The sequence below is a fragment of the Panthera onca genome, chromosome A3 (genome assembly GCF_046562875.1).
Source record: "Panthera onca isolate mPanOnc1 chromosome A3, mPanOnc1 haplotype 2, whole genome shotgun sequence".
Lineage (NCBI taxonomy): Eukaryota > Metazoa > Chordata > Mammalia > Carnivora > Felidae > Panthera > Panthera onca.
The window spans coordinates 50,314,002-50,339,561 of NC_138341.1; the positions used below are offsets into that span (position 1 = coordinate 50,314,002).

General features: G+C 43.2%; 1 protein-coding gene across 4 annotated transcripts in view; it reads right to left on the minus strand.

Annotated features, from left to right (window-relative positions):
* Positions 1 to 14,748: 14,748 nt before the first annotated feature.
* The window catches only part of ALMS1 (ALMS1 centrosome and basal body associated protein), a 229,555-nt gene continuing 218,743 nt past the window's right edge, over positions 14,749 to 25,560 (minus strand). For 3 of the 4 annotated variants that reach the window (XM_060657618.3, XM_060657607.3, XM_060657590.3), the window contains 7 exons: positions 22,588 to 22,708; positions 21,332 to 21,535; positions 20,802 to 21,031; positions 19,883 to 20,066; positions 18,910 to 18,973; positions 16,141 to 16,240; positions 15,095 to 15,531 (listed from right to left, as the gene is read on the minus strand). In XM_060657618.3, coding sequence (XP_060513601.2) covers positions 15,337 to 15,531; positions 16,141 to 16,240; positions 18,910 to 18,973; positions 19,883 to 20,066; positions 20,802 to 21,031; positions 21,332 to 21,535; positions 22,588 to 22,708 — 1,098 coding nt within the window. In that variant the 3' untranslated portion in view covers positions 15,095 to 15,336. The other variant, XM_060657597.3, reaches the window with a different exon arrangement.

Here is a 25,560-nt window from a genome sequence, read left to right on the forward strand (position 1 = left end):
CTACCTCTTTAGTGAGAGGAGCTGCAGGCACACAGCAAAGGGCCGAGGAAGACGGAGAGGATAATTCTGTGAGAGGGACTGGGGCCGACGGTGCCATCAGCCTGCTTTGGCCCCCATCCACTGTCTACACTGAAAGGGAAGAAGACAGCCTGGGACAGAGAGTGGGATTTTAAAACGGGCCAGCCCACTGGCCAGGCCCCAGTCACATGTCCTGAACAGGCCTGAAGAGAAACTGAGAATGTGTGTGTCTGGCCAAGAGGAAATGGGATTGCTGAGTCTCCCAGACCTACTACACCTGGGACCCTGCCTCCTGTCCCCAAGTGCTCAGAGACTCAAGATTTTCACAGAAGCCCCAGGTATGACCCTTTTGTCCCCAAGCCTGTGATACAGTGGCAAAGTGGGGCTTAGGCCCCATGCTGGTGTATGCAGCCCTATGCACTTTGCCCAGCTAGCCTATCATTGGCACCGGTCTTCCCCAACCCAGAGGCTGAGTCCAGGGAGCCAGTGAGTCCCCTGATGACCCAGGAAGTCCAGGCACCCTTTCAGTCTGGGTCTTGTGACACAGCGGTATTTGGGGGCATCTCCCATTCTGGCAAGGTGCCTGCTCATAGCTTATCTCCTGTGAAGGGTCAGTAGGCCACAAATCAGGCCTGAACCTGCCAACTGGCATTGTTACAGGCACATTTTACCTAACTGGGGACCTTCCATCAAATGAATGGGGTGACTGCAAATACTCATGTTTTATTGCCCAAGACCGTGGGCCTCAACTGTGTTGCCCTCCATTCAGTCTCTTTCCTCTCTGGCCTTGGGTCACGCTCAGTCCCTTCTGCCAGGCATTCTACCTCCTCCAGGCCTGCTGCCTTTGTACCTTCCCTGTGTATTTCTCAGAAGACTGGACCGTCAGAATCTCCTGTTACACTGTGCCCCCCACCCCGTTTTAAATCAAGCTTCTGTTTCCTCTCAGTTGTGTTCCAGCTTCTAGTTAATGGCAGGGCCTTGGGCCCAGCCTCTCTGAGGGGTAGGAAGAGGAGGGCACCAGCCCTCACCAGCTGTCCTAGGCTCAGCCATGTAGCCCTTCAGGAGGAGTTCCCAAGTGGGCACCAGCTGGTGCTGGAGATGGGGGAGGTCCACAGTGGTCCCAATGCCTTGAAAGTTTTCTTAAGTGACAATTAAATGGTTTTGCTCATCCCAGGTAGACATGGTCCATGCCCTCCAGGGGCTTACAGGCCAGGGGATGGATGCTGAGAGACCAAGGAAGGAGCAAGTGCAGTGATGTCATAAGTGTGGGGATGGTGGAAATACTGGACAAAGAATATCAAAAGGACACCTACCCCAGAGACTGGGGGAGGGTCTCCCAGAGGGGGCAGGGCTTGTGCCCCTGAAAATTTGGAACCAGGAATGGAGCTTGCCCATCACTTGCTCCAATTCCCTGCACTCACTATCTCAATCACCCTGAGGTTCTTTCAGTTCTTTCAATAAACCAAAGCTGTCTTTCTGCTTAAGGCCTCCACACATGCTTCCTCTGCCTTCCACCTCTCCCACCTATCCTCTTTGTTTGAAAAGTGCTTCTCCACTTTTCAGCCGAGTGGCAGGGGTAATTGGGTTGGAAAGATAACTTCTGAGCAGGTAAGAAGCAGTTCATCCTACTTTTATTCTGGCAGTTATTGCTGTCTAGTCCCTGTTACTCAAAGGGTGGTCCCCAGATCGGCAGGACATTGCCTGGAAGCCTGTTAAAAGAAAGTGTGAATACAAAGCTTATTACGCACACTAGATTGGTATTAGCACATCAGTATTAATGCAACATGGTGATCACCCTCCCATGAGCCTCTGGCTCCACCTCAGGCGGAGGAAGTCAGGAGACCCCTCTGCTCCCTATTGCCTGTTTCACAGAGGGTGCTCTAACAGCCAGGAACAGAATCCAGGCCCTCCCTGGATAATAACGCCTTTGCTCATCTTCCCCAGACAGGATCCACACTCACGGTCAGTGGAGTTTTAAGCAGTGCTTTTCTGCAGAGTTCAGGAAAGGGCCTCAAAGCCGTAGAAGTGAATGTGTCTGCATTTGTGAATTGCAGGGAGGGTATTTAGGTCAAGATAGTGGGCTAAGGATAATGGGAAGTTAAACTGGAGCTTCAGACCAAGCACCAGATATGACAGATAAGAAATAAGATCTGGGACCCAAATGTGGAAATTCCAAAGGGGTTACCAAGACAGTTTAGGGGGTTAGCAGGAGTTGGGGGGAAGGCGAAATGGAGAGTGATGGCTTAATGGCTGCCAATTTTCTTTTGGGGCAATGAAAATGTTTTGAGTCTCGATATAGGTGGTTGTTGGGCAACATTGTGAATGTACTAAATGCCACTGACTTGTACACTTTAAAATGATTAATTTTGTTATGTGAAATTCACTTGTAAAGAAGTTTGAGAGATTAAAAAAAAAGGAAGAGTTTAGATGGCTCTAAAACCCAAAGGGAAGATACAAAAGATTGGAGAGAGCAGAGATGCTGAGAGGTCATTATGGAAGTTATGGCTAGCCAGCAGTGAGTCTGCCCCAACCAAGCCAAGGGTGGGCAAGGAGCCACCTGCGACCCCAAGCCCACTGACGGAGAAGGCTTGACACCTATGTGCCCTTCTGCTGGAGAAAGAGCTGATGGTTGACACTTTCCTGAGGAATCTAAAAGTCACAGTCAGTGCCTATGGCCCTGGAACTCTGGTGGAGATATGATGTTGCTGACTCTGTCGGTGAGACACAGGAGGAGGGAGGAGGAGGTCAAGGGGAGCAGGAGGAGGAGGTCAAGGGGAGCGGGAGAAGGAGGAGGGGAAAGAGGAAGAGGAGGGAGAGTGGAGAAGAAGGGGCAGAAAGAGGAGGAGGAAGGGAAAGTGCTTTTCCTGAACTGGGCCAATGGGAATGCAGGCAGAGTTGAGGCCATGGCTTACAGGGAATTGCAAAGTACAGATTTGTGACTTGTGCAAGGACCCCTTTGGGCAAGTGTGGGTTTGTAGAAAATAGGAAGGAGGGAGCATGTGGTCCAAGATAGTTTTACAGGTCAGTGACTTGGACCCAGCAGCAAAAAAACCCCCTAGAATGCTGACTCTAAACTTCCCTTCACCTTTTTTCAGCTAATAAGTTATTTGTTCAATCTGAAGGATGAGGTTTTATTCTGAACTCAGTAAAATTTTAAGGACATCAAGGTTTCCTTTTATGTAACAGTGGAGCTACTCACATGAGTTTGGTCAAAGTAGGTAAATTTGTTTTTTGGTTTTGCCTGCCATACACATGCCTCTGCCTGGCACATGCACATGTGCACATGTGAGTTGAGAACATGCGGGAAGGTCTGCCGGCCTGTGTTCCTTCCCCCTCTTCTTCTGCCTCTTCTTCTCGTATTTTTAATACTGTGATAGAATATACATTACATAAAATTTACCATTTTAACCATTTTTAAATGTGTAGTTCAGTAGCATTAACTATATTCAAAATGTCGTGCAATTATCATCACTATTTGCAGACTTTTTTCAATACCCAGGAGAGAAACCCTGTACCCATTGAGCAGTAATTCCCCACCCCCCTCCCAATCCCTAGCAACCACTATTCCACTTTCTGTCCCTAGGAATTTGTCTATTCTAGGTGCCTCATTTAAGTGAAATTGTACACTATTTGTCCTCTTGTGTGTGGCTTATTTCACTTATCATGTTTTTAAGATTCATCCATATTGTAGCATGTATGAGTTTTCACTACCTTTTGAAGGCTGAGTAATATGTGTATGTGTGTGTGTGTGTACACACACACACATTTTATTCAACCATTCATCTGTTGATGGGCATTAGGGTTGTTTCCACCTTTTGACCAGAGTTAATTTGTTTTTAAAACCACGCAGGAAAAAACAACATTTAATCTACGGGGGGTGGGGGGGCGGCAGCATCGTGAGCATCAGGGAGGTTCACAAATAAATTTTACATGTATTACAAGCCAGGTGGTTACCATCTGAACTAAATCGGTATGAAAATGCTCAGCTCTGTATACTGGGGATAACCTAATTTAGATTTTTGATGTGAGTCTTGTTATATGAAGTTTTATTTTATTTTAGTTTTTTAAATGTTTATTTTTGAGCAAGAGAACACAAGTAAGGCAGACAGAGAGAGGGAGACAGAGGATCTGAAGTGGGTTCTGGGCTGACAGCAGCTAGCCCAATGCGGGGCTCCAACTCATGAACCGTGAGATCATGACCTGAACGGAAGTCAGACGTCTGCTCAAATGACTGAGCCACCCAGACACCCCTACAAAGTTTATTTTAGAACAACTATGCAGGACATACTTGTGATCAGGTGGCAGACTGGGGTTTTAAAGCCAGCAGCTGACTGGACAAAATGGCATCGACTTTGAGCATTAGAGGAAATTAAACAGGGGCACTACCACTGCAGGCCAAGTCACCTAGAGCTATGGTTAGAGAAGGCCCATAGGGGAGAGCAGAACCTGAAGCTTCCTCTCTCCAGCCAACACCTCCCCTATGGGAGGCTTATTTCACTTATCATGTGAAGGTTTCCTTTTATGTAACAGTGGAGCTACTCACATGAGTTTGGTCAAAGTAGGTAAATTTGTTTTTTACCCCTATGGGGCCATCTTAACTCACTGGGGTGGAAAGCAGAGCAGAGACGCACCAGCTGCTTGAAGTAGATGCTCAGTGAGGTAGAAAAGTGCCCACGGGAAAAAGTGAGCACCCTCATGGCTTTGTGGGTCTAGGAAACAGGAGGGAAGAGCAAGCACCCTCATGGGGGGCTGGAGCTCTGATCCTACGAGAAGCCTGGGGGTTCAGGGGAGTGATGTTTGGCAGGACAGTGGGTCCCCAGCAGAACTCTCTCCATGGGGCATTTTGAGAGGTGGGAGGGGAAGAGGAAGGGGTCTGTTGTCTGTTGGGTGCAACAAGGGGGTGGGTCCCTTTCCCCAAACCACTGAAGGCACGAGTAGCTTCTCCCTGGAAGCATCAAGAGGCAGTCTGGATCCTTAATGATGCTGCATAACCTTGCTATCTTTGAACCTGAACTTCAGTTGGATATGAGGGACTCCGTGGGCGTGGGAAGCTGAACGGCAGCACATACCTGCCTGATGAGAGGCTGACCAGAGAAGGGTGAACAGGACCAGGTCACTGGGGGCTTGGTGCTGCCCACCACACACATTCCTATCTGGGAGGTCACATAGGCCGCCCCTTCTCTCTGACTGCTCCCCTATCAGCATGCCCTTCATTTTCTTTCTGTCATATATTTTCAAACTGCTACCTTGTTTTCCTTTCAAATGATTTCAAGTGTATTTTGTCCTCACTGCTGACAGTTTGTGGTTTGTCTATTGAATTATTTTAGCTTAATTTTCCTTCTTTTAGGCTTTGTGACCATTCTTATTTTCCCTCTTCTAAAAAGTCTGTTCTATGTACACTATCTTAATTTATAAACTCCTGGCTTCATCACATATTTTGAAAATTATTTTATTTCTTTAAAAAAAAATCATGCCTTTAAAAATTTCTCTTCTGTTGACATTTATTTATTATCTTTTGTTTGTTTGTTTCACACCCAGTGCAGATCCAATGTGGGGCCTGAACCCATGACCCTGAGATCAATACCTGAGCTGAGATCAAGAGTCAGATGCTTAACCTAGTGAGCCTCTTGGCCCACCAAGCACCAACACTCTGTTCCCCCTCCCCCAGTCCCTAGTAACCACTATGCTACTGTCTCTATGATTCACCTGTTCTACGTACTGCTTATAAATGGATCATACAATAGTTGATTTTTGTTTATTTCTTTTTTCCCTTAACTCTCAATTACTGCTTGTAAACTTCTATCTTTTTGGATTTTTATCTATTTTCTTTGCATCCTTAATTTAATCAAAATTTGTTTTTGTAACAATGACTTTTACTTTGTTGTGCTGAGAGGGTCACTTCATACAGAAGAAGGCTGGCCTTGTCCTCCCCTCCACTTCTCTTTCAAGTTGTCTCCTTGGTGCCCTTTAGTAGATCTTCTATTCTTTTCAAGGCTGGCTTTCCAAAGTCTCTCTGGATGACTTGAGACAGATTCAGAATTCTTCCAGTGCATTTAGCACCCTTGGGTTTCCCTGATGTGACTTCCTGATATAAGTGGAGGCTCTCTTGGTCTCATCTCCCCCTTTCCCTGGTTTCAGGTTAGGCTGCCCCAGACCTCCTATTTTATTTTAAAATAAAATCTTTAAAAAAATAAAATTAAGGAAACAATGGCTTTGAATGACACACTGGACCAGATGGACTTAACAGATATATTCAGAACATTTCATCCTAAAGCAGCAGAATATACATTCTTCTCCAGTTCACATGGAACATTCTCCAGAATAGACCACATACTGGGACACAAATCAGCCCTCAGCAAGTACAAAAAGATCATACCATGCATATTTTCAGACCACAATGCTATGAAACTCAAAATCAATCACAAGAAAAAATTTGGAAAGATAACAAATACTTGGAGACTAAAGAACATCCTACTAAATAATGAATGGGCCAACCAAGAAGTTAAAGAGGAAGTTAAAAAGTATATGGAAGCCAATGAAAATGATAACACCACAACCCAAAACCTCTGGGACGCAGCAAAGGCAGTCATAAGAGGAAAGTATATAGCAATCCAGGCTTTCCTAAAGAAGGAAGAAAGATCTCAGATACACAACCTAACCTTACACCTTAAAGAGCTGGAAAAACAACAGCAAATAAAACCCCAAACCAGCAGAAAACAGGAAATAATAAAGATTAGAGCAGAAATTAATGCTATCGAAACCAAAAAAAACAGTAGAACAGATCAATGAAACCAGAAGCTGGTTCTTTGCAAGAATTAACAAAATTGATAAACCACTAGCCAGTTTGATCAAAACGAAAAAGGAAAGGATCCAAATAAATAAAATCAAGAATGAAAGAGGAGAGATCACAATCAACACAGCAGAAATAAAAACAATAATAAGAGAACATTATGAGCAATTATACGCAAAAAAAAATGGGCAATCTGGAAGAAATGGACAAATTCCTAGAAGCATATACAACTACCAAAACTGAAACAGGAAGTAACAGAAAATTTGAACAGACCATAACCAGTAAAGAAATCGAATTAGTAATCAAAAATCTCCCAAAAAACAAGAGCCCAGGGCCAGATGGCTTTCCAGGGGAATTCTACTAAACATTTAAAGAAGAGTTAACACCTATTCTCTTGAAGCTGTTCCAAAAAATAGAAATGGAAGGAACACTTCCAAACTCTTTCTATGAGGACAGCATCACCTTGATTCCAAAAACAGACAGAAACCCCACTAAAAAGGAGAACTATAGACCAATTTCCCTGATGAACATGGATGCAAAAGTCCTCAACAAGATATTAGCCAACTGGATCCAACACTACATTAAAAAAATCATTCACCACGACCAAGTGGGATTTATACCTGGGATGCAAGCCTGACTCAGTATCTGCAAAACAATTAATGTGATGCATCACATCAATAAAAGAAAGGATAAGAACCTTATGATGCTCTCAATACATACAAAGAAAGCATTTGACAAAATACAGCATCCTTTCTTGATAAAAACCCTCAAGAAATTAGGGATAGGAGGATCATTCCTCGAGATCACAAAAGCCAGATATGAGCGACCCAACACTAATATCATCCTCAATGGGGAAAAACTGAGAGCTTTCCCCCTAAGGTCAGGAACTAGACACAGATGTCCACTCTCGCCACTGTTATTCAACATAGTATTGGAAGTCTTAGCCTCTGCAATCAGACAACACAAAGAAATAAAAGGCATCCAAATCGGCCAGGAGGAGGTCAAACTTTCACTCTTAGCAGATGACATGATACTCTAGGCGGAAAACCCAAAAGATTCCATCAAAAAACTGCTAGAACTGATTCATGAATTCAGCAAAGTTGCAGGATATAAAATCAATGCACAGAAATCAGTTGCATTCCTATTCACCAACAATGAAGCAACAGAAAGAGAAATCAAGGAATCGATCCCATTTACAATTGCACCCCAAACCATAAAATACCTAGGAATAAATCAAACCAAAGAGGTGAAAAATCTATACACTGAAAACTATAGAAAGCTTATGAAAAAAATTGAAGAAGACACAAAAAAATGGAAAAAGATTCCATGCTCCTGGATAGGAAGAACAAATACTGTTAAAATGTTGATACCACCCAGAGCAATCTACATATTCAATGCAATCCCTAACAAAATGACACCAGCATTCTTCACAGAGCTAGAACAAATAATCCTAAAATTTGTATGGAACCAGAAAAGACCCCGATAGCCAAAGCAATCTTGAAAAAGAAAACCAAAGCAGGAGGCATCACAATCCTGGACTTGAAGCTATACTACAAATCTGTAATCATCAAGACAGTATGGTACTAGCACAAGAACAGACACTCAGATCAATGGAACAGAATAGAGAACCCAGAAATGGACCCACAAACATATGGCCAACTAATCTTTGACAAAGCAGGAAAGAATATCCAATGGAATAACGACAGTCTCTTCAGCAAGTGGTGCTGGGAAAACTGGACAGCGACATGCAGAAAAATGAACCTGGACCACCTTCTTACACCATACACAAAAATAAACTCAAAGTGGAGGAAAGACCTAAATGTGAGACAGGAAGCCATCAAAATCCTTGAGAAGAAAGCAGGCAAAAACCTCTTTGACCTTGGCCACAGCAACTTCTTACTCAACACGTTTCCGGAGGCAAGGGGAACAAAAGCAACTACTGGACCTCATCAAAATAAAAAGCTTCTGCACAGTGAAGGAAACAATCAGCAAAACTAAAAGGCAGCTGACACAATGGGAGAAGATATTTACAAATGACATATCCAATAAAGGGTTAGTATCCAAAATCTATAAAGAACTTATCAAACTCAAGACCCAAAAAACAAATAATCCAAGTGAAGAAATGGGCAAAAGACATGAATAGACACTTCTCCAAAGAAGACATCCATATGGCCAACTACACATGAAAAAATGCTCAACATCACTCATCATCAGGGAAATACAAATCAAAACTACAATGAGACACCACCTCACCCCTGTCAGAATGGCTAACATTAACAACTCAGGCAACAACAGATGTTGGCGAGGACACGGAGAAAGAGGATCTCTTTTGCACTGCTGGTGGGAATGCAAGCTGGTGCAGCCACTCTGGAAAACACTATGGAGGTTCCTCAAGAAATTAAAAATAGAACTACCCTATGACCCAGCAACTGCACTACTAGGTATTTATCCAAGGGATACAGGTGTGCTGTTTCGAAGGGACACATGCACCCCCATGTTTACAGCAGCACTATCAACAATAGCCAAAGTATGGAAAGAGCCCAAATGTCCATCGATGGATGAATGGATAAAGAGGAAGTGGTGTATACACACACACACACACACACACACACACACAATGGCATATTATTTGGCAATCAAAAAGAATGAAATCTTGCCATTCACAACTATGTGGATGAAACTAGAGAGTATTATGTTAAGCGAAATTAGAGAAAGACCAATATCATATGACTTCACTCATATGAGGACTTTAAGATACAAAACAGATGAACATAAGGGAAGGGAAGCAAAAATAATATAAAAACAGGGAGGGGGACAAAACATAATATGGAGAACAAACAGAGGGTTACTGGAGGGGTTTTGGGAGGGGGGATGGGCTAAATGGGCAAGGGGAATTGAATCTACTCCTGAAATCATTGTTGCACTATATGTATGTACACACAATGGAATTATTAGCCATAAAAAAGAATGAAATCTTGCACTTGCATGTATATATATGTATATGTATGTACATATACATACCACCTCTTCTTTATCCATTCATCTATTGATGGACCCTTGGGTTGCTTCCGTATCTTGGCTACTGTAAATAATGCTGTAATAAACATAGGGGTGCATAGACCTTTTCGAATTAGAGTTTTCATACTCTTTGGGTAAATACTCAGTAGTGGAATTACTGGATCATATGGTAATTCTATTTTTAACTTTCTTGAGGAATCTCCATACTGTTTTCCACAGTGGCTGTACCAGTTTGCATTCCCACCAACAGTGGGGAAAAAGGTTCCTTTTTCTCCACATCTTTGACACTTGTTTCTTGTGTTTTTGATTTTAGCCATTCTGACAGGTGTGAGGTGATACCTCATTGTTGTTTTGATTTACCTAATGATGAGCAATGTTGAGCATCTTTTCATGTATCTGTTTACCATCTGAATGTCTTCTTTGGAGAAATGTCTGTTCATGTCTTCTGCCCATTTTTAATTGGAGTTTTTGGTGTTTTTTGTTTTGTTTTTTAGGGAGTATGTGCATGTGCGCATGTGTGAGGGCGGGTGGTGTGGGTAGAGGGAGAAGGAGAGAGAGACCTTAAGCAGGCTCCACTCCAGTGCAGAGCCTGACTTGGGGCTCCATTTCACAACTCTGAGATCATGGCCTAAGTTAAAATCAAGAATTGGACGTTTAACCAACTGAGTCACTCAGGTGCCCTGGATTATTTGTGAGGTTTTTTGATGTTGAGTTGCATAAGTTCTTTATATATTTGTATACTAACCCCTTATGGGATATGTCATTTGCAAATATCTTCTCCCATTCTGTAGGTTTTTTTGTTTTGTCAATTGTTTCCTTTGCTGTGCAGAAGCTTTTAATTTTGATGTAGTCCCAATAGTTTACTTTTGCTTTTGTTTCCTTTGCCTCAGGAGACATATCTAGAAAAATGTTATGGCTGATGTCAGAAAAATCACTGCCTGTGCTCTCTTCCAGGATTTTTGTGGTTTCAGGTCTCACTCACTTCCATGGTTTTAACAGACTTGCGTGGCTCCTTCTCCATTGCTCAGTTTTAGGCTTGTCTGTGGACTAGTTATAGGGAATTGAGGTCATGTTGACACCATGCATATGCAATTTTCCCCTTCCCAGCCCCCCAAAGTGGTTAGACCACCAGTCGGGGAACATCAATATTCTGTTTATTTTAAGCTAAGCTACATAGTAAAACTATGATTGCTTGACCTTTTATATAGATTTTTTTCTTTTCTTTTCCTTGGAATTAATATTTTTTTGTTGTTTAGTTTTCTATATAGCATCACCTATTCAGCCAGCCCCAAACTCTATCAGATGTTCAAATAGATCCCTATGACATCAAGGTGCCTCAGGTAACCTATCAGTTAGATCTTCCTGAAGCCTTTCCGAGAGGCTCTGGCCTCAAATCTGGACTGATGACCTGATGTGCCATTCAACAAACCTTTATTGAGTCAAACACATGCTACGCATTGCTTTAGGCCTGGCAAAATAAATTGATCAGGCAGTGCTGATTCCTGCCTTCCCAGAGCTTACTATTTAGTAGATGATTCAGGAAACAAACTCTGTGCCCATTGTTTTCTATTCCTGGTTATTTTCTGGGGTCTGGAGCTAAAGCCTGCCTGTCAAAACATAGCACCAGGCGTGTATCTCCTGAGTATGTCTCTTGCTCACCAGTTTCCTCCCTCCCAAAGCTCTCAGCTTCTAAGTTAGGGATCAACAGTGGGAACTATATGAACACTTTCCCACCTTTTCTCAACTGGTCCCTGTCTCATTAAATGAAGCCAGAGTGGGCATTTAAAAAAAAAAAAAAAAGTTTGTTTATTTTGAGAGAGAGACAGAGTGTGAGCAGGGGAGAGGCAGAGAGAGAAAAGAGAGAGAATCCCAAGCAGGCTCCATGTTGTCAGCACAGAGACCAACGTGGTGCTAATTCTCATGAACCGTGAGATCATGACCTGAGCCGAAATCGAGTCAGACACTCGGGGCACCTGGGTGGCTCAGTTGGTTAAGCATCCGACTTCGGCTCAGGTCATCATCTCACGGTTCGTGGGTTCAAGCCCTGTGTCGGGCTCTGTGCTGACAGCTCAGAGCCTGGAGCCTGCTTCAGATTCTGTGTCTCCCTCTCTCTCTTCCCCTCCCCCATTCATGCTCTGTTTCTGTCTCAAAAATAAATAAACAAAAAATTTTTAAAAAAAAGAGTCAGACACTTAACGACTGAGCCACCCAGGTGTTCCATAGAGTGGGCATTTTTTAGTCTAGCTCCATCTGCCCCATGGCTAGTTGAGGTTCTGGACTTAGATCCTATTGTTAAACTGTCTTGTGTGGGGAGCAGTGGATGAGGCTGGATGAACTGTGGTTCACAGAGATGAGAATGGGTCAGGGATCCTAGGAATATGTGAATCTAGCCATGCCTCCCTGGAGATATGCTGGACCCCAAACCCCATGCATAGCAATAATAAGACTACCCGGAGTAAAGGCACCAACATCAAAGCCTCAGAGCCAACAAGTCCAGGGACAGAGAGTGAGAAATACACCACACACACAGGGAAGGAGACAGGGGGGAATTTACTCCAGTGTTTAAGGAGGAGTTGGCTTGGGTTATCTGGTATTTTCTTGCCAACTATGGCTCCCCGAAAGATGCAGAAGAGAGGTGATAGGGCTAGGGCCAAGGACCAAGAAAATGAAGCGCCCACACCTATGTACCTTGTGACTGTAATACCCTTAACATGTAGCCCAGTCATATTTGGAAAATGACCCTGCCTTGGGGGTGGTAGTAAGTTTTCTTAGACCAGGAACTTCATCGGGGCAGTTGCCAAGGGGCAAGACTTATGGAGATAAGAGTGCCCCCTAGAGGCCAATAATGTTAGCTTTAATTTTTGATAGTATTCAGAACCACTCTGCAACTCCAGAATACCACCAGTATTCATGAGTATTTAGCGAGAAATTTGGAAACTGTTATAAGTGAGGCTTCACAGCCAGTAAAAATAAAACTAACACTGTAGATTAAAATCACCCAAACACCCCAACAGGTAAAGATGAAGATCACATTAACAGTTCAGGGTGGCCTAACTCTTTAATGACTGGCCAGAACAATCATTTGGGACACAAAAATGCATTGTGATTTATAGGTAAAACATTCTGCCTTCTTCATACACTCTGTCACCCCACACTGCATGTGCTGATGGTCATGGGAGGCCTCTGCTTGGGGAGGGCAGCAACAGAAGGTGCCCTCAGAGAAGAGAAGTGGCTGAGGAGGCTTACCCTCTAGGAGGAAGGAGGGCAAGTGGGTTCTCAGGTTAGGTGTGAACCAGATCTAGGAAGAAGCAATTCAAGAATGAATCCCCATGACAGGTCAGAGCTGGGGCATAGGTTCAACCTGGGCCTTGCCTTCTTGTACCTATGCAAGAAGAAAAAACAAAACAAGAGGTTCAATGTCCTCCCAGGCATGGGAAAAAAAGCACTTTCAGAACAAGTTCCTGGTATGGGGACTGGGGTATGGGTAGCTGGCAGAGGGTAGGAGCAGAGCATAGCCATAGTGTGGCAGCACCAAGTAGTGACTCTGGCCTCTACCAGTGACTGTGGCCTCTACCAGGTGCTCAGCCTGTACTGATGAAGGCAGAATGGCGGGGGTGGGGGGAAACCACCCTGAGCTCTGGGGGCAGAATAGATGCTGGGAGAGGCACCAGGATTATCTATGAGGCCAATGCTTGGGTTCTGCAGGCAGCACTCAGCCAAGGAAAACTGCAGCTGGGAGAACTCTCAGCACCCCTGCCCCATGCAGGGCTTTGATTCTGCACCCTGACCATGCAGGGCCTGGTGGCCTGGGAACTACTGTTCTAATGTGAAAGCAAGTCTGTGGAATCTAGTGGAGATGCTAACAGGCTCTCCCCAGGGCACTTGTAGTAGCATTTCCAAGCAGGTGTGTTCTGGGGCTGGGGCTGGTGGCAGGGGGTGAGGAGCTGGTGGCCAGCTGCCACCAGTGGCTTCCCAGGCCCTGAACCTAAATATTTTGGGAAGGTACCTGGATGACACAGCTTGAGGCCGTTAAGAGAATCCCACTCATTATTTCTAAGCAGGCTCCATCCTGCCCGGTTTCCCTGCAGACCCAGGTTTCTAGGCAACGATCACTTTCTGTTTGTATTCTGAATAATAACTTCCAACAAGACATAAAACAGTCATAATATTTGAGAGCTGAAAGGGGGCTTGGAGGTTATTAACCGTCTCATTTTACAGGTAAACTGGCCCAGAGAGCTTAATTACCTTGAGCCTTCTTCATCGCCTCCTTCTGGGTTAGGAAGGGAGCCTTGGAGGCACCAGTTGAGCTATGCTCGGTGGCAGGGTCTGCTCTTTACCTCGGCTTTGGCGGCAGCTGGCTCCTTACTGCCCTTCTGGGACTTCCCTGAACTTAGAATGAGGCCAATTAGTACCTTCTCCCCCTCAACTCTGGGCCTTAGCTGTAATTCCAGGCCATAGGATTAATTAAATGCTTTATGTACATTACCACACTTATTAACTCATGCTTTTCAGAAGTGGTGATCCAGGTTATAAACGTTGGTTCCACGTGTGATGATAAATGATCTGAGGCTTCAATCCTGAAAAGAGGGTGGCTGGAGCTGGAGGGAAAATCCACCAAAGGCTAGAGGCCCCTGGGAAGCCGGAGTGAGGCTACGAGGTGGCTTTGGACCTGAGGTGCCTGGTCTGCTGGGAGTGTCTGGGCATGTCCAACAGTTACCCTAACCAGACACCCTCTCCACAAAGCCCACGGCAGAGTCTTGTCACATCCTGCTGTGTTTGTAAAGAAAGGCCACATTTCATTCCCGCAGTCTATCTCCCTTGACTGATGCTTTTAGATCGAGACCCCCATCTACCCCAGGAGAGACACTGCATAGCTCCCTGCACATCTCTAGATGGTAAAGAAATGACTCTTCGCTGCTTGCTTTACTATGACTCAATCAGAAGTTATTTATTTTCTAAAAGTACAAAAACACATACAAAAGGGGACTCATTCCTGGCTAGAATTCAGAAATGATACCATTGTGACAAACATCCCTGTGGCAAGCTCACAGCGGACAAAGTATTGCTCCCAAACCATTCATAATCCTACTCACCATTGTTACTACTTCTAAATTACACATGGAAAAAGAGTTAAGTTTTATTAAACCAGACTCATAAAAGTAAGGATTGTGCTTCTCCAGGTTGACAAAATATAATTCCAGGAAAATATTCTTATGTCAGTTCCAGGGAACTTTTCTCCCCAAGAGCTGATTGGTCACTTTCTGTGGAAGAAAAGAAAGAGAAGTTAGATACTCTTGCTATCAGAGGCAGACAGCCACCCCAGACATGTTGCTGAGAGACCAGTGAGGTTCTACCCAAATCTCATTTATTTTCCCCAGCTACAGAAACTATGGTAATTATGCAAAAAAAATTTTTCCTGAAGTGTTAAGGAAACATGATGTATATAATCAGTACCTATTATGTCTATATTGATACAGATCATTTATGATCTGGATAGACTCATCCATCCATCAGTTCAAACATACAAGTACAATGAGAGGCCTGGCCTGTGACGCTGACACACTGGCTGGGCCATGCGGTGCCTGGGGCCCCCCTCCTCGAGGGGCCCTGCCCAGCCCAGCTCCAGGTATGCTCCAGAAGCAGTTCTCCAATCCCACATCGGTCTGGCATAAACTCGTCTTTTGGATTCTGACTTTCAGAGTCCTCTGGCGGTGAAGTGAAGGGGTTGGGAAGGAAACGAGAACAGTGAAGGATACAGACCTTCGGGCACGGTAGCTCCCTAGCTTCTCAAGGAATATATTGGTAGCAAGTCCCCCCGCCTCTGAGGGTCTGGGATTTGCATTACCACTGATTCCACTGGGGCCATGGGCAGGAAATGGTGGTGGCTTCCAGGCTCCGACTCCCCAAGTTGTCAACTCTTATGCCACACTTGGACATTTTCCAGTTTATTTTACAAGCTTTAGAGGTATCTGATTTACCAATAAGGGGCACAAAACTACCACTGGGGACTCTAAAATGAAAATTCAACAATACTGATAGATTTGGACATTTCCACCATTAGTCCTAAGTATGGAATTTAGTTTCATTCCAAATGTATGCCTGGAAGGTGCCTCTTTTAGATTTGCCTTTTTAGATTTTTAGATTTGAAATCTAGTCACAGATGCCTTTACCTTCCAAACCTCAGCAGTGGTACAATACATTACAAGCTTAAGGCTACTCCCCAGATGTAGTTAATTCAAACAGGTCAGATGTGTTTCCCTCAATTTCTCTTTCCCCTGATAAATCTGATGGATGCTGCTCAAGGACTAGCTGACCTTCTTGAATAGCTGAGCTCGTAGCCGGTATGACTTATATTCCAATCTTCTCTTCTCTTCTTCTCTCTTTCTCTGCACTTCTGGAAGCTGCTCATAAATCCTTAGGAATGGTGCCAGTGGGAAGATAAAAAGCAGTGAGGTTACCCGACCATGGAGGGACATGATCTCTTCTCCCCCATCTCCCTAAGTTCTGCTGCTTTCAGGGCATTCGGCCTTGTAGGCCTGCTTCCTGTTAGACACCTGGACACGAAGAACCCTAGCTAGGGGTGTTCATGATCTGGGAGGGGAAAAGATGAATAAAAACATTAAGACATCCTGCTTATAGGGACTACGTGGAAGGGAATACTGGTGCAAACAGGCTACATGTGGAGTAGTGGGTAACACAGCTAGCGGTGACTGCTAGCCAGCTTTCTAGTTGGATGAGTGGCTGGCCCAAGCAAATGTGGGAGTGGAGAATGGGGAGGTCTGTTTTGGATGTGGTGGAGATGATCACTAACTGCAAACACAGTAGTGGAGGGCAGGAATGAGACCAAAGAGGAACAAACGTACATTTTTAAAAGTCACTGTTGATGAAAACCACAATGTGGTATCACCTCACACCTGTTAGAATAGTTATTATATTAAAAAAAAAAAAAAAAACCAACAACAAGAGATAACACATGTTGGTGAGGATGCAGAGAAAAGGGAACCCTTGTGCACTGCTGGTGGGAATGTAAATTGGTACAGCCAGTATGGGAAACAGTATGGTGGTTCCTTAAACAATTAAAAATACGGGGCGCCTGGGTGGCGCAGTCGGTTAAGCGTCCAACTTCAGCCAGGTCACGATCTCGCGGTCTGTGAATTCGAGCCCCGCGTCAGGCTCTGGGCTGATGGCTCGGAGCCTGGAGCCTGTTTCCGATTCTGTGTCTCCCTCTCTCTCTGCCCCTCCCCCGTTCATGCTCTGTCTCTCTCTGTCCCAAAAATAAATAAAAAACGTTGAAAAAAAAAAAAATTAAAAAAAAAAAAACAATTAAAAATACAACGACCATAAGCAACCTAAGTGTCCATCAACAGATGAATGGATAAAGAAAATGTAATATATTATTATATTATTCAGTCATAAAAAAGAAGGAAATTTTTCCATCTGCAACAAAGATGGACCTTGAGGACATTATGTTAAGTGAAATAAGTCAGAGAAAGACAAAACTGTATGATCTCATTTAACATGTGGAATCTAAAAACATCAAACTCATTGAAATAGAGACTAGGATGATGGTTGCCAGGGGCTGGGGGCCAGGGAATGAGGAGATGTTAGTTAAAGGGTAAAAACTTCCAGTTATAAGAGGAATAAGTTCTGGGGATCTAAGGTACAGCAGGGGGGCTCTAGTCAGCAACACTGTATTGGATACTTCAATGCTGCTCTGAGAGAAGACCTTTAATGTTCTCACCAGAACAATAAGAACACTGCCACCACCACCACCACCAAAATAGAAATAATATGAGGTGGAGGATGTGTTAACCAACCTTAGCGTAGTGAACATACTGCCGTATATACATGTGTCAAATCATCACATTATATACCTTAAACTTATACAATGCTATATGTCAATTAAATCCATGGCATTCTCATGATCAGTATAAGCACATCTCTGATTAACTAATTGCTAATGCATGCAGTGGCCCAAAATTCAACAAGTATAAAAAGGCAAAAAAGTTAGTCTTTGTCTTACCTCTGTACTCCGGTGACTCAGCTCTTTTTCCTAAAGGCAACTGCTATTACCAGTTTTTTTGAGTATCCTTCCAGAGATATTCTATGCATATAAAAGTATATGCATCTATACAGACACTAATACTTTTTAAACACTGCAAATGGGAGCAGTGTACACATGCTTCTGAAACTTGACTTAAAAAAATTTTTTTTAATGTTTATTTATTTTTGAGAGAAAAAGAGAGAGAGAGAGACAGACAGACAGACAAAGCATGAGCAGGGGAGGGGCAGAGAGAGAGGAAGACAGAATCTGAAGCAGGCTCCAGGCTCTGAGCTGTCAACACAGAGACTGATGCGGGGCTCAAACTCACCAACTGTGAGATCATGACCTGAGCTGAAGTCAGACGCTTAACCAACTGAGCCACCCAGGCGCCCCTGAAACTTGACTTTTTTTTAAGCTTAACTTAATATATCTTGGAGAGTTTTCCATCATTTCTCACTGTATTGCATAAATTCCTAGAGATGGGATTTCATGGATAAAGGGTAATGCCCCAAATATTTTATTTCAAATATTCATATCTTAGATTTTAGATATCTTTATTTATATTTAGGTTTCTATCAAGGACAAGCCTGATTAAGGCATGCAAATTAGTGGGGATTCTTTGTATCTTTTGTATCTGACTCATCCATACCAATCTGCCATTTTTCTTTCCTTTTTTAGTGCCATTGGTGAGAAACTACTTTCACAACTAATTTTCTTTCTTTTTTTTTTTTTGTTTTTGAGGAGAGGAAGAGTGTACGTGCACATGCGAGTGGCGAAGGGGCAGAGGGAGAGGCAGAGAGAAAGAGAATCTTAAGCAAGCTCCACACTCAGTGTAGAGACTGACTTGGGGCTCGATCTCACGACCACGAGATCATGACCTGAGCCAGAATCAAAAGCTGGACACTTAACTGCCTGAGCCTCCCAGGTGCCCCTCGTAATGTTTGAGCATAATGCCCTTATTCTGGGGGCAAGCCACAGCTCCTGATCATTTGGCCGGATTTGTACTTTTATATAATTACTCTTATTCTTTTGGCCTTACCGTTTAGACCTCTGAATCATTTCCTTCTTTCCAATAGGCCTGTTCTTTTGGGCATCCAGGAAGCCTAAGCAAGAGAAGAAGGGGTTTTCAGTGGGTAGTGTCTTAATAAGGAAGAGTGTGTTGCTCAAGAACTGGGAGAAGTTGCTGCTAGGACTCTGTGCCTCTACCTTGAGCTTGACAGCAATGGGTGGGGAGCAAGGGCCAAGGCCAAGGCCAGGGTTAGACTACAGGGACTGTGACAGCAGCCAGAGGCTCCTGAAGACACAACACTGTGGCACAGACTAGACACTGGCTGGTTTATAGGTAAGGCTGTGATGAAAGCATTAGATAGCACTTTGTAGTTTTCCCAGCTTTCATGTATTATATTCCTGAGGTCTTACACCTAGCAGAATTGTCAGAGCACACAGTTGGGAGCCAGCCCATTTGGGTTCAAATCCCAGTATCAGGTATATCATCTTGGGCAAGGGACTTAGGCTCTCTTTGTCTGTTTTCTCATCTGTAAAATAGGGATATTAATAGCATGTACCTCAGAGAGGTGTTATAAGCTTAAAGAAGAACAGTGCCTGGGCAAAACACATAAAGTTTACATGGCATCATCATCACCACCACCACCACTACCCCGCTACGAGGCAGGCAATCCTGGAATCAGCGCCATCGCTGAAGAAACCAACATTATACTTTTGGAACTAACTTGCTCCCAGAAACACAGCTGGCTTACAAAAACCCCATTCTCATGGCACTCTTTGGTTTCCAAGCTGCAGTGGCAGGGCAAGAGTACCTGGGTTTCTCTGGATCACGAGAGTGCTGACAGCTAAACCGGGCAGGTTCTGCTACCTAAGGAGAGTTGAGTCTCAGCAAACAAAAAGTCCATTTCTGTCCCTGTAACTGGGCTGGCCTTGAGCCGTGTTCCCTGGCGTCAAGTGGACTTTACCCTTTCCAGCCAGTAACAGGAAAGTGAACAGGCAGAGTGTACCTCTCTTCAGGAGCCGGCGTGTTGGGTCCTGGCAGCCTTGCCATTCTCTGACAGTGTTGAACAGTGCCTCCCGCTCACTCTGTAACATGTTCTGTAGTTTCCTCTCCTGCACTATTAACTTCAGACGCTTTATTCTCTCCCCAGAGCGGGAGATGAAGTCGGGTCTGTGAAGCTGAAGAGATTCCTGAGGAGGAGAAAAGGCCCCCGAACCTCACATTAATGATGCAGTTTGTTCTCTAAGGGCCTAGAAAACAGTACCTGCCCAACAGTGGTTTGAAGAGCCTGTTTCTAAAGTGCAGAAAATATCTAGAGTTGAAGAATAATCTAACAACTTTCTGCAGGGGAGAGCTCCAGTAGGTAAATCAGAGGGATCAAAGGATGCCTTTGGAATAAACCAAGAACTAAGACTGTGGCAATTATAACTCTTCCAAATGTTGACGGGCTAGAGCCCGGCCCATTGTGCTATTTTAAATTTTCCCTTCAAACAAATATATTATTAAGTAACATTTCGTTCAGCTCCCAAGGTACATATAAAGAAGGGACTTCCTGCCTTTTAAATCCCGTGCTAAGCAGGAATGGGAGTTATGTAAATGGAGGAACAAACATCAGGCCTCCAGAGCGCTCCACATGCAGATGTCTATGAGCCCAGTGGGCAGCATCACAGCCCCCTCCCTTCAATTGCCTCGTCCCAGGTTCAGAGGGCAATGCACAGTTTAGAATGGTTAACAGTAAGTCAGCCTTTGTTTAATGATGACAGTGGGAACAGATGAAATTCTAGAAGTGCCAGAAATGAGGGTTAGGAGACTTTTCTTCAGAAGGCCAAATCACACATTTAACTTCTTTGTATCTCCCCTCCAGCACCCGCCCCCCCCGAATCCCCACCTTAAACATGGCTAAAATGAACTCAGTGTCGCTGCACCTGTAGGGTTGCTTTCACAAATGGCCTTGGGGGATCTCTGCCTGGGCCTGCTAGTGACCCGTGGCTGTCCATGTGCTGTCCCTGCCAGTTCTGTTCCCGCAGTGGCTCTCTCCACGGTTTGGTGTTGGTTATTGGTGCAAACCAGCAGATACCAGGGCCATAAAGTTTGGGCAGGTTTTCCTTCTTAGGACCACACTTCACATTTTCCACAGGAACAAACCATGAAACTCCTATGGGAAATATTTTTAAGAAAGAAAAAAGATTTTTCGTTCTTCTCACCAAAGACATGTGCATAGCATAGGCTCTCAGGGGACTCAGCCGTCAGAGACCACCGCGATGCCCTGGAGTTTGCATAACTACAGGTATGACTGTAATTATAGTGCTAGATACTTTGAAAATTTGCCAAGGTGGTGCTGGGGGTGTGGGGAGATGGGGTCAACACAGAGTCATTAGAAATAAAGAATCTTAGCATCGCAAGAGACTTGAAATTCACTAGTTCTTCTGCTACAACACTGGAATTAAAAACTGACCTTCACTGCAACTCTGCTTGTTCTTCCTTAACTTTTTATCCCCAAGATAACTGGTGAGACGACTTTTCTCTTCTATTTTTTCTTCTGACCAAGAAGTCACATCGCTGTACTCTTCTACTCTAGCCTCGCTAGAGCTTGGAGTTGGGAAAGTCATCCCAACATCTCGAGTGTGTTTTTTGACACCATTCACGATCTCCAAGTTACCTGAGGGGAAAGATCCACAGATATCCTGGGAGCAGCCTTGAGACTTAGTTGGCATGTGTATTCAATTCAGTAAACAAATACTTTTTAAGTCTTCAAAAATGCAAGCTACTGCCTCCTCTGGGTGGTGTAGAGGGGTGTGAGGGACAGAGACAGACAGGAGGGGAGGGAGGGAAAGTGGAAGAAGAAAGGAAGGTTTTTATTTCTTAGTCAGTTTAGATATTAGAGGGAAAAAAATCACTCACATGGATTCAATGGGTAAAGGATTTTAGTTCTGATCCAAAGTGAGAAAGACACTAAATGCTTATAGTCCTCCTGGCAGTCACCCAGGTAAGAAAGAGGTTGACAGATACAAAGACAAGACTGGAGGGGGAAAAAAATCAAGGGAGTTTACTTCTCTTATATAAAATCAAAAGATATAGAAAAACATAAGTGAAAAGCCTCCTTCCCACTCCTGTTCTCCATTCATTCAATTTGCAACCCCCTGGTTCCAGAGAATTTTTTGCACACATTCAAGCAATTTTCTTCCTTTATTTTTAAAGTACTTTGTGTTTTCTTTTTAATTATCTCTGTTGGAGATCTTGCCATATTAGCAGAGAGAGAGTTTCCTCATCCTATGTCTTGTTATATGGATGTATGATAATTTATTTAAACATTTGGCTATTGATGGACATCTAAGTCAATTTAAATTTTCTGTTATAATAAACAATACTTCAATGATTAATTCTGTCCACTTGTCATTTTGCACATATGCACAATATATCTATAGGCTAAATTCCAAAAGTAAAAGTGCTAGATCAAAGTAATTTGAATAGAAACTGCCAAATTGCCTCATGGGGGTTGTACTCCCAACTTACATGTATGAGTACCTATTCCTTTACACTTGTGCCCAGAAACTTACTACCAAACTTAGATTTTTGCCAGTCTGATAGGTGGCAAATGGCATTTGAGTATAGTTTTAATCTTCACTTATTTTATTGTGAGGTTGAGTATCTTAATATATGTTTAAGGTCTACTTGTATTTCAATGGAAATGTTTAAATTCAAGTAATTTACCTGCTTGTACACCCTTGTTTAACATATGTACATTTTGCTTGTTGCAAAGGGTGGGGCTTGAGCTCCAGAAACTACTGGTAGAAGATGAAATAGAATCAGAAGAAATCACATGGTTTGCCACCTGGAAAAACAAAAGAGACCCTGTTAGCATTACCTGCAGTCAATGGCATAGTCACCTACAGGATAAAGAACACATACAAGCTACCAAGAGCCCTTTCTAATTCAGTTCTACTTGTTGGGATAAAGTTGCTCTCCAGAAAGCTTGTGACAATGTGAACATGTTACCATATAATTTATGATAGGGAGGTGAATGCTGCTATGGTTGGATAAGGGCCTGAGCTGTCTTAACAAGGTAAGCCATAAAGAGTGGGTATGTTCAGGAAATACGAATCAAAACCACAACGAGATACCACCTTACACCTGTCAGAATGGCTAACATTAACAACTCAGGCAACAACAGATACTGGTGAAGATGCGGAGAAAGAGGATCTCTTTTGCCCTGCTGGTGGGAATGCAAACTGGAGCAGTCACTTTGGAAAACAGTATGGACGTTCCTCAAAAAATTAAAAATGCAACTACCCTACAACCCAGAAATTGCACCACTAGGTATTTATCCAAGGGATACAGGTGTGCTGTTTTGAAGGGGCACACGCACCCCAGTGTTTATAGCAGCGCTATCGACAATAGCCAAAGTATGGAAAGAGCCCAAATGTCCATCGATGGATGAATGGATAAAGAAGAAGTGGTGTATACACACACACACACACACACACACACACACACATATACATACATGCACACACACACATATAGACAATGGAGTATTAGTCAGCAATCAAAAAGAATGAAATCTTGCCATTTGCAACTATGTGGCTGGAACTAGAGGGTATTATGTTAAGTGAAATCAGCCAGTCAGGGAAAGACAAATATCATTTGACTTCACTCATATGAGGGCTTTAAGACACAGATATATGAACATAAGGGAAGGGAAGCAAAAATAATATAAAAACAGGGAAGCGGATAAAACATAAGAGACTTAAATGTGGAGAACAAACAGGGTTACTGGTGGGGTTGTGGGAGGAGGGATGGGCTAAATGGGCAAGGGGCATTAAGAAATCTACTCCTGAAATCATTGTTGCACTATATGGTAACTAATTTGGATGTGAATTGAAAAAATAAAATTAAAAAAAAAAAAGAGTGGATATGTTCACAAGACTTGAAGAAACTCCAAAGAGGATGCTAGCCAAAGATTAGCCTGGTGGGTTTTCAGAATGAAATTCTAACTTGACACGTGCAAAACAATTTTGATGAGAGATAAAGAGGGCCAGGAATGACTAAAGAGGTGCTGTCCAGTAAGATCAGACTCAGATACTTATACATGGGTAAATATACAAAGAGCTGAAAGGCCCCATGAGAAGTCCTGAATAACTGGAGTATTGCAAAAATTATTAAAGAGCCCGAAAGGCTTTTAAGTTAGGTTCAGAGCAAATAGAGCAAAGAAGGGTAACTTCATGGATTAAAGTGGATGGTGGAATGCTACTGAATGACAAAAAGATTATCAAAATGTAGTATAAAACAGTATTTCTTAAGCTTGCTCGTCACAACAATCTCCTGGAGGATGGGTCCAAACTCAGAACAATGAATTGGAGTCTCGAGGGGAGGGGTCTGGGCATCTATATTTTGAATAAATGCCAGATGCTTGTCTACTTAAGCAATTTTGGTAAAGGTGAATTGACAGCCAACTCAGGAAAGGAAACAGGGTGTCTACTCCTCTGAACTAAATAAACTATATCCCAGGGCCTTCAGGAGACTTGAAACAGTTTCTTTCAGAAACTTGATACAGAGCACGTTAAGTTAAATGACCCGGGACAGGAAATGTTTTGATTTTCAAAAAGATAAGCATTGCAAACTGGTGGGTTTAAGAATGATGACATATAAAGTGCTAGAATGGATCACCAATCTAATCATTTACAAGCATTTAGAGGTCAAAGAAGAGATAAGCACATTTCAGGCAGTGCTCAAGAGCAGGAAGAACAAGCCTTGCCAGATTAGCCTGGTTTTTCTAGTAGATATGGTCACTGACGGGTAGACCAAAAGAATGTGTGGTCAAGGACAGCTAGAGTTGATTAAAATGACGAGACTTCTCCTGACATCTTTGAGGGCAAGATGGAGTTATGGGGGTTAAATGATAAAATAAGTTGGTAGAACCACAGGTGGTTGAAGCATTCTTACCCAAATATTATGAAAACAGAGAGAGGCCTTTATTAATGAGTGGTATGTCTTGCATTCAACAGCAAATATTTACTAAGCACCTATTGTGTCCAGTTACTTGATTTGCTCTGGCTATTCCTTCTTAACATTTTATATATCAGTGTCTTAGAGATATGGGAAGCAGGAGATTTCTTGTACAATGCATATCTGGGAGGGCCTAAATGACTGTCAAGATCCAAAATAATAAACAGGAATGATGGGCCAAATCCAACAAGGGATCATTGTAAAGCCCTATACATCAGGCAGGAGGAATGGCAGCAACTTTGATACAGTAGGAAAAGCTGTGCATCTGAAGTCCAAAGGCCTAAGCCAGTCTCAGATCTTCCCTTTATTAGCTGTCTCTACTTGCATAATCACTGCACTCTCTGTGCCAGTTTACCCAGCTCAAAAAGGGAGCACTTGCATTTCTGAAATTACAGAAGTGTTAGAAAGAACAAATGATTTAGAATATAAGTTGTAAAAAAAATATAAAAGTCATATAAAACTGAGACTATTGTGATGTTAAAAAAAACCAAAACGTATGAATATGTGGTGAGGAAGGTATGACTGACTGGCAATATACTACACCTTCTCTGCAGCTGTAGGAGGTACTGAAATGGACTGACTTTCAGGAAAGATTAAGTATAAAAAGCAAAGTATGCTGCCAGGTCTGTGGGGAAAAAAAAAAAAAAGGTCAAAAACATATGCAGGTATTTGCTTTCT